Genomic DNA, 9686 nt, shown 5'->3' on the forward strand with positions numbered 1-9686 from the left:
AGATCGGTGTGGCGAGGTGGGTTTTGATTTTGGGTGGGTTCAGATGGGGTTTTGATCGGCGGAAGGAGATCGGGTGGGTTCTGATGGAGTTTTGATCGGCGTGGGTTTTGTGGAGATCGAGTTTTGATTGTGTGGGTTTCGTTTTGATGGGGTTTTGATAGAGTAGATTTTTTCAGTGGGCGTGTGGCGTGGTGGTGGTGGTGGTGGTGATTGGTGGTTTGTTGGGGTTTGGCGGCAGTGGCGTGGGTCTGGTTTTTTACTGTGCGTTGTTGTTTTTTTTTTTTTTTTTTTTTTTTTTGGTGTTGACGGTAGATTATGAGTTGCTGGTGGTGGTGGTGGTGGTGGTGTCAGGTGTTTGTAGTGTAGCGATGGTGGTTATTGAATAGATAATAGGTTATATTGTAAATGATGGTAATTGTGAGATATATTATTTTATTGTGTTAAAATATTATTTTAATGAGTAAAATAAGAAAATAAAAGTTGGGATGTTAGAGTATTGTAAAATTGTATTGTATAATTGATAAAGTAACTTTTTGAAATGGTAAAATAGGATGGAATGACATAACCTATTGGAGATGCTCTTATTGATTTTCATTTTATGTATAGCTTTTTATTAACATGTTTTTCTCCTCCTTTTTTTAATGTTTTTTTTTTTTTCCAAAATATTTACTTGAACCAATAGTAAATAACAATTTAGTTTCTAGGATTTCTAAAAAAAAAAGGTTGAAACATTGAAAAACAATTCGACGTCTACAAATTGCAATTGTAACTTATTATTAGGATTCGAAATGTTGAAAAAGACAGTTCTCTTAGGACATTTTTCAGCATACTCGTACAGTTTTTATTTTTTTACTTTTTTTTCCTTTAAATGGTCTATTTCGAGAATCATTCAAACACGACTATCATATTTTACTATACTTGTCTAATCGATTACTACTTTATTGACTCAAACAGACCGCGTCTTTTCAACTAATAATCCTTTCTTTCTTTCTTTCTTTGATCCTACTCTTCTTCTTCTTTTTTTGATGAGATTGATCCTACTCTTTTTACTCTATAAATCTTTCTTTACCTAAATTCATTCTTTATTTTACCAATACCCACCTATTCTTATTTTAAACCTCAATTGGGGTCGCATAGTACAAGTGACACCAACACTTTGATAAGCTACGGACCTAAAACATAGGCACATATAGCCACGAGAAAAAAAAAGAAAAGAAAAAAAAAAAAGAAAGGCATTTTACCTAAAGTAAAAATCCCATAACGGTAAAAAAGAAAAGAAACATGAAAAAGTGACAGATTAGAAAGGAACGGAGTACAAATTTACAGCGCGTTATGATTGTTATGATGATGATTTACTATCCCGAGTGGGGAGTTGGCGTCTGGTACGGCTTGCCAAGCCGAAGCCGATATGAGAGGTCGGCTATGCCAGCCGAGAGTCAAGCAACCTTCGTTCTCTTCTACACAGTACCCTTCAGCTGAAAACAGAGTCAAAAGCATCCTCGCTTGTTTGAACGCATTGGATCCCAGATGTGACGGACTAAATCCGGCTTGTCCGAGCCGGCTTCTCCACTTCGCTAACGGCTCGTGCCGCTCAAATCGAGCCGAGCCTTCGCAGCTCACCACGTTGCATATTTCTCTCTGTATGTAGATTTCGGCTAGGGCTTTCTCTGGCTGGAGAGTACAGGCTTCGAGTGAGTCGAACATGGTTGAGTAGTAGTATAGGGATTCCGTGAACCGGTCCATGAACCCGGGTTGGTTATGGTTCGCTTCGTGCTCAATTACTGTCATGATTTTCGGGTTCAATTGTCTGATCCACCCGAGAACGATTTCGATGGGCGGGCTTCTGTTCGGGTCGGATCCTAGAAGTCGATGGAGCTGCATGATTGAGTTTACAGCCACCGCTTCTTTGGAATTCACTTGCAGCATCCACGGCTTCACGTCTTCGAGCCGCTGAGCCGCCACGCCTCGAAAAGCGAACCGGACGTTGACCGAGCGAGCTAACTCGGCGAGTCGTAACCCGATTTCTCGGAGCGAGTCTCGTCCGTCCGGTGACGGAGGGCCAATGCCGGTTAGCCGTAGCAGAGGAGGCCCGCCGGGCCGTAACGCCAAAGCTTGAATCAAAGCCGGCCATTGCAGACCGTGCATTAGGTTGAAATCGATGACGTGGACGCAATCGTGGCCGTCGAATGCTTCTAATATGGCTTGGTTGGCGGTGAAGTGAGCGAATTTCAGGTACGGACACGCCTCGTAAAAATGATGGTAGAGAAGCTCGTTCTCGTAAGCCGAAGCCGAGCCGGAGACGGAGCCGCCGAATAAGCTGCTGGCTTGCGGCGTGAAGATGCGGCGGCTGAGTGCTTCGATGAAGTAACCGGCGACCTTCCCAATGCCACAGGTGGTGTTGACACGTCTGAGCAAGGACTGCATTTCATCGATCAGAGAACCAGCCAATGAGAACTCGCCACGTTGCACTGATTCCGCACACGTCATCAGCAAATGCACCAGCCTTATACCCGAATCTTCTTCCATCGCCGTTACAACCGTCAACTGATTCGGCGGGATTGTTAAACTCTGCATATTCTGCTGCTGCTGTGGAGGCGCATCGTTGTCCGTCCACGTGGCATCCGCTTCGTTTTTTACCGTTGGATTGATCCCTGGGCCCACGACGATGTCTGGAAGATCTGGGAGATCGGACGGTAGAGACGGGGTGTGGTTGAACTCGGAGAGGAGCGAGTCGACCCAGGAGGCGATATCGGAGGGGTTGTAGTGAACGGTATCGGAAGAAGCGAGCTGGGAGAGCTCGACGGGGGAGTTGACCATGGCAGTTTCGAGGCGCTCGAGTCGTTGAGCCACGTGGCGAAGATCGGAGGCGCGGACCTTGTAGCCGGCGCCGGCGAGGAGGCCATCGATATCGGCGGGTTTGGTGGAGGAGGAGGCGGAACTGCTGCCACTGCTGCTGCCAGCTGACGTGGCGGAATCGTACGGAGACATATCTGCGAGGGATTGAATTTCGAAGTGGCTGGCTGTTTCTTTATTTTGTTGTTGGTTCTTGTGATCAGATACAAGGTACAACTTTGTGGATTTCGTAGATCATTCCTAGAGAGAGAGAGAGAGAGAGAGAGTGTATTGTTATGCAAGTGAATTAGTGAATGAGAGTGATATTGGGAGTGAAAACTGACAGGTGAAAAAGAGAGGAAGGGAGGGTTTTCAATCTTTTGATTTGATTCTTAGAGAGAGAAAGTGAAGCTGACATGTAATACGTCTAATCATGATATATTTTTTACTTTTTTTCTTTAAAAGAAAAAACTAATTTAAAGGTGCTGGAGCCCATTTGTTAAATAGACTAATTAAAAAAAAAAATTTTAATATCAATTTTTTTGAAAAAATGAAAAACTAAAAAAAAAAAAAAAAATTCATAAAAAGTTTTTAAAAATATTTTTTTAAATAAATACTATTAAAAGTTTAAAACATTCATTAACTTTTTCTGACATTAAACCCCAGATCTTTAAAGGTGATATTTTAAATCCCAAATTTTCATTAATGTATATTTAATGTCCAAAATGGTGAGATTTATTTTGAGATTTTTTTTAGGGTGCACTTACGAAAGTTTGGGGTTTAAAATGTTAAAGTATAGGACTTACTTTTTTATTGTTGTGAAAAGGTATTTAAGGTTACGATTAGGCGTGTAATGATTTTGTGTGACACGAGAGTAGTAGTTTTCGAACTGCTGCAGAGTAATCAATGTTTGAGGAGACCCACGTACAAGATATTGAGGAATGGTCACAATATGATTTTTAGTCCCACCCCGAGATCCAGTAAATTTTTATTTTTTTTATTTTTTTTATTTTTATAGTAGAAGTAGAACCGTGAGATATTGTAAATTCAAGTTAGGTTTTTGAATTGACAGCCTCGCATTTTCTAGTGCAGTACTATTTCTGTCCCCCCTTTTCCTGGTTTCTTAAGCCAAACTCTGCTTCAATACGACTTTTATGTGGAAGATTTTTGACTGGAGGATAAGTGAAAGTGGAATATGGATCCAAAGTTTGTTGAATTTAACATAAAATAACTTTCCACCAAACAATCATTGAGGTATAACGTTTTTCTTTAAACGTATTTATGTTCATTTGTGCTTCTTCTTCTTCTTTTTTCACTTTCCCGACATATAATGAAATTAATGTTCTTGTTGATTAAAAGGATGAATGACATATTCAATTTCCAATATTGACTTATAAATAAAATGATATGGCATAATCTTCTAAAAAAATTGATATAATAATAATAATCCTTTGTAAATGGTTTTGAACTGAAAACAAGTTCTATATATATATATATATATATATATTGCACTGGTAATCAATTCTAACTGGATAATTAAACTGAATTAATTTTTGGAAATGGAACTCAATTTTCCAAATTTTTGAATGTCTCAACTAATTTTAAGGAAAAAGAAAGGGATTATAATAATAGTGGAAAGGCAGCACCAATATGTAGTTTTATAGATATCCTTTTAGTTGATTTGCAAGTTAAATCAGCTGATTTAAACAAATAAACATGGACGATGTTTACAACACTACATAGCATATATATTAACCTTCAAATGAGAGAGAGAGAGAGAATATATGAGCCCTCCATACATGCAGAATTAATTATTTGGATATAACGTCTAAATCTCATTAAACATTATGTTTGACATGTCTTTAAGAGGTGTGGACACAAAGAAACACTACGTCAACGGGGTTACTGTAAGGTCATGACATTAATTTCACCTAAAGAAAAAAACACTATGGTCGTGACTCATGAGGTTCGCTTGAAATTATAAGAAAAACTCCCTTGTCAAAAAATGCTGCTTCATCCTTGAATCTTGATAAAGTTTGACAAACGTAATTTGTAAACAATAACTTGTTAATTAGGTTGGAATGTCCATTTTTAAGTACAATATCAAGTTCGAAGATTCAGCTCAAGAGAAGATAGTAATTTGATTTTCCACTGACCTTTGATCGAGTCTCGCTCGATCAAGATAAACCTCTCAACATACCCTTGACTGAGGCTCAATCAATCAAGATATGGGAAACCTAATTTTAAAATACGTTCATTAAGTCAGTTGTTGAGTTGGAAAACATGTCGTAATACGTGCATAACTATAAAAGGGGTAGTCGACTGAAAGAGAGGTTTTTGAGAGGATTGTCATATGCCACATCAATGAAACCCTAAACCACTATTTTCACAAAAAGTGAATTTGAAGATGGTGTTTCTCAATGGTGATCAAGGCTGAAACCACAAAACAATTTTTGTTTATTTTCAACGAAGAAGAAATTTTCAAGGTCTCCTTAGAGTTGCGAACACAATTTGGGGGAAAATTTTATATTAAAAGAGTTCAAGCAACATGGAGCAAGTAGAAGAGTTACCTCTATAAGTCCTTTTTTTTTTTTTTTTAGGAACACGTCTATAAGTCTTTTACTAGTTAGAAACCAAGACCATAGGTATGATTCAATTAGAAATTTCAATTCTAATAGTGAAATTCTTCTTGGGGTTAGAATTAACTCCCATGTTGATTTTTTTTTTCTTTAGATACGTCCTTGGGTTTTTCACTTCGTCACTGATTACTTGTGCTATGTGCTTTATTTGCTTTATACTTTAATTGGTGACTTATTTAATCTGTAATGCTTAACCAAGAATCAAATTGAATACATAATTAGTTAATGTGCAAAGTTGGTTACCTTCCACTTAAAATCAACCAGTGGTGGTTCTTCTCTTAACCATCAGTGTGCCTTTCTTTTACCTAAATAAATTGAAGCCTCCCCCTAGAGTGGCTTTTATATACCATGATTAACTTTTTAGTTAGATATTATGGGTCAATTGAAAATATCATAGAGAGAGTCATTTATAAAATTAAAATAAAAAAGGGATATATGAACATATCATCATGCAGGGCGAAACAGGATGGAGTAAGACAAATGCGAAGGAGAGCCAAAGACTTCATCTTTCGAACCACTCCATTGCCATCCCTACTAACTACCAATGATTTGTTGTGAAAATATTGTAGACATAGTACCTCTCTTATTTTTAAGTCTTGAACTCTTTGATACATCAATAATTGAGGTGGGAGAATTTAAATCTTGAATGTTTCCTTAAAAACACCATGAGGTGCCTCTCGTGCCTCTTGTGCATGTAGAAGCAATGTGGAGTCTTGCAGCCACTTGCAAGAGATAGTGTGCCCCTCTGAGTGAGGGTGTATGGTGGTCCTCTCTCCCTGAGAGGAGTCTTTTCTTACTCAATCTAGTGGATAGACTCAAGTAGAGGAATAGAATGGCAGAGGAGCTTGAAAGGCTGTGGAGTAAACTGTCATTTACTGAGGAGGAGGATGAAGGAATCGAGCTTGATTTCAACTGTACCAAGGCAGCAAGGGAGATAGGGAAGAACTGTGCGTTAATGAAGATCTTAGCTCACAAAAGTATAAGCATTAAGGCACTTAGAAAAAACATGAGAATGCTCTAGAAACCCAACAAGGGTGTCCAAATTTCTGAGGTTGATGAGGATCTATTCTTGGTGGAATTCGGGAATGGTAGGGACAAGAAAAAATTTTTGGATATGTGTCCATGGAGTTATGAAAAGTAGTTGGTTCTACTCCAAGAGTTCAATGGGAAACTTACCCCAAAGGAGGTCAAGATCAGGTGGGCACCCTTTTGGGTCCAAATTTTCAACCTTCCCCTGAACTGTAGAACGAAGGAAATAGGACTAGCAATTGGTGCCAAGCTAGGTGAGGTGTTGGAGATAGATGTTCAAGAGTCTGGGGTTCATTGGGGAACGTGTTTGAGGGTGAAGGTGCATTTAGATGTGACCAAGACATTGCTTAGAGGTAAAAAGATCACTATGGAAGGCGGGGAAAGCAGGTGGGTCAATTTCAAGTATGAGAGGCTGCCCAACTTCTGCTACCAGTGTGGACTGCTGAACCACGCTCTAAAAGAATGCCCAAAAAATGGTGAAGGAAACAAGAGCACAGAGAGGTGATATCATAAGGAGATATGCGCAAGAACAAAACAAAATGGGTATGGGAAGAAGAGCGGACACATATACAAGCCAGTGGGGCGCCGAAGCTAAATTGGAAAGGAGGAAGGTGACTCTCAGTGCAAACGAAATCTCAGTGGGGATTGGTGAGGCTCATGGCTCGAGACAACCAACCTTGGAGAAGAATCCGTTGACACAGCAGAAAGTTAAGGCTGGGGAAGGTGTGATGGCGTCAATGGTATTACACGAAAATGGGATGGGCGACGAGATGGCTAAAAAGAAAGAAAAGAAGATGACGGTTTCAGTAGTGGATGCATCGATCCAAGCAAAATCTTAGATAAATGAGATAGAGAGCATGACGTGGGACAAAAGTATTGACCAAAGGGAAAAATTAGTGCTGAAAGAAATTTTGGCGCCAGCTTTAGATGTAAAAAACGGGTGGATTGAGGAAAAAATGGGCCAAAACAGTAGGCACTAGAAACGTTTGGCCCGAGAGGTTAAAAAGGAATCAAAAGGGGAGGAAAAAGGGCCTAAAAGCTTGAAACAGGAGGGCCAAACCCCATTAAGTGACTTAGACCCAAATGTGCTAGATACAAAATGCAGAAAAGATGGTAGAAATGAAGGTAAACAAATTAGACGTAGGTCTAATGAAGAAATGGTGATGGTTGGCAGAGAGGCGGTTGCTGCGAGGCAACACCGCCGAGCCTCATGACAATCCTGGCATGGAACTGTCGAGGCATGGGGTCGGCCTTGGCAGTTCGGACTCTTGCCGATGAGGCGAGATCAAAGGACCCACTGTTGGTTTTCTTAACAGAAACGAAGATAGGGGAGAGCAAAATGAAGGGAATTAGAAATAAATTGGAGTATACGCAGGGCATTACGGTTCCTAGTGATGGAAAAAGTGGAGGGCTAGCTATGATGTGGAAGGAAGGCTCAGATATCAAACTTAGAAGCTGCTCAAACTCCCACATAGATGTGGAAGTCCATTCGAGCTCGGCACCAATTCCATGGAGAGCTACGGGTTTCTATGGGCACCCCGATATAGATAAACGTTTTATCTCGTGGCAATTGCTGGAATTTCTTAAAAATCAGTATACAATGTCGTGGATAGTGTTTGGTGATTTTAATTAAATTACACAGTCAGATGAGAAAATAGGGTGGTTGGACAGAGATGCTAAACAGATGGCGGAGTTTAGGGACTATTTGAATCGATGTGAGCTATGTGATTTAGGCTTTATTGGACAGAAGTTCACATGGTGCAATGGGTAGGATGGTGAGCAGCGCACTAAGATTAGGCTTGACAGAATGGTCGCGAATGAGGATTGGTTGAGATTATACCCTGAGGCGAGAGTGAGGCATGTAGCGATGTCCATTTCGGATCATTGCTTATTAATGCTCTCTCTCACGTGCAAACAACCCAAAAAACAGGGGAGGAAACATTTTTTTATTGAAGCAATGTGGACAAGGGATGAAAGGTGCAGAGAAATAATAGAAGGGGCATAGGAGTTGGATCGGGTGGACTCAAAGGGTGGTATAAGGGGTAGAATCAAAAGATGCCAGGAACAAATTCAAAAATGGAATTGGATGGAGTTTGGGAATGTTAATAAGATGCTAAAACAAACAAAAAAAAAAAAAAAAAAAAAGGAGAAATTTCAACAACTGGAGTTATGGGACAGCTTACATGGGAATGCAAAGGAGATCAAGAGGGTGAGAAAGGACATTAATGAGATTCAGGTTAGAGAAGCAATGATGTGGAATCAAAGGTCTAGAACACTTTGGTTAAAATGGGGTGATAGAAACACAAAGTTCTTCCACGCTACCGCGAGTCAAAGACAGAGGAAAAATTGGATTGTGGGGCTACAAGACTCGCATGGGGTTTGGCAAGAAGATAAAGAAGAAATTGAGCGAACCATTTTGGGTTACTTTGAGACCATTTACAAGTCCAACCAGCCAACCTATTTTGAGGCTAGCTTGAGCTCAATAACTACCCGAGTCTCTATAGACATGAATGAAGAACTGCTTGCAGATTTCAAGGCTGAGAAATTTTGGTATGCCCTAAAGCAAATGCACCCAACAAAAGCTCACAGGCCGGACGGTATGTCACCAATCTTCTTTAAACACAATTGGAATATTGTTGGGCCAAAAGTGGTTAATTATGTTCTTTCTTCTCTTAATTTGGGTAGGATGCCATGTAGTCTGAATGGAACATATATATACCTTATCCCAAAGGTGAAATTCCCCCCAAAAAATTATGGAATTCAGGCCAATAAGTTTGTGCAATGTGGTGTATAAACTAATCTCTAAGGTTCTTGCTAATAGACTGAAAAGAGTGTTGGCTGTAGTGATTGATGAGTCGCAGAGCGCTTTTGTCCCTAGTAGACTTATTACTGATAACGTGCTTGTAGCCTTTGAAACCATGCATTGCATCAATCAAAGAAAGAAAGGGAAGGAAGCACTTATGGCCGTAAAACTTGACATGAGCAAGGCGTACGACTAGGTGTACTTGGAAGCTATGATGAGAAAGATGGGTTTTCATGAAAGGTGGACTTCCCTAATAATGATGTGTGTAACTACAGTTTCCTACTCTGTGTTAATTAATGGCGAACCAAAAGGGAAAATTACTCCATCAAGGGGGTTACGCCAAGGTGACCCCATATCTCCCTACTTCTTCTTATTGTGTGCTG

The 9686-nt window shown here is 40.0% G+C and overlaps 2 protein-coding genes across 2 annotated transcripts; one reads left to right on the forward strand and one right to left on the reverse strand.

Moving 5' to 3' along the window:
• Positions 1 to 1222: 1222 nt before the first annotated feature.
• On the reverse strand, positions 1223 to 3201 carry LOC126715303 (protein SLENDER RICE1-LIKE 1-like). Its single transcript, XM_050415846.1, has one exon. The coding sequence runs from the start codon at positions 2986 to 2988 to the stop codon at positions 1321 to 1323; it is 1668 nt and encodes a 555-aa protein (XP_050271803.1). The 5' UTR covers positions 2989 to 3201; the 3' UTR covers positions 1223 to 1320.
• A 3102-nt stretch (positions 3202 to 6303) lies between these two features.
• Positions 6304 to 7005, forward strand: LOC126704167 (uncharacterized). Its single transcript, XM_050403194.1, has 2 exons — positions 6304 to 6462; positions 6613 to 7005. The coding sequence occupies exons 1-2, from the start codon at positions 6304 to 6306 to the stop codon at positions 7003 to 7005; spliced, it is 552 nt and encodes a 183-aa protein (XP_050259151.1).
• The last annotated feature ends 2681 nt before the right edge of the window (positions 7006 to 9686 follow it).

This window comes from Quercus robur, chromosome 2 (genome assembly GCF_932294415.1).
Source record: "Quercus robur chromosome 2, dhQueRobu3.1, whole genome shotgun sequence".
In the NCBI taxonomy this organism is placed as follows: Eukaryota; Viridiplantae; Streptophyta; class Magnoliopsida; order Fagales; family Fagaceae; genus Quercus; species Quercus robur.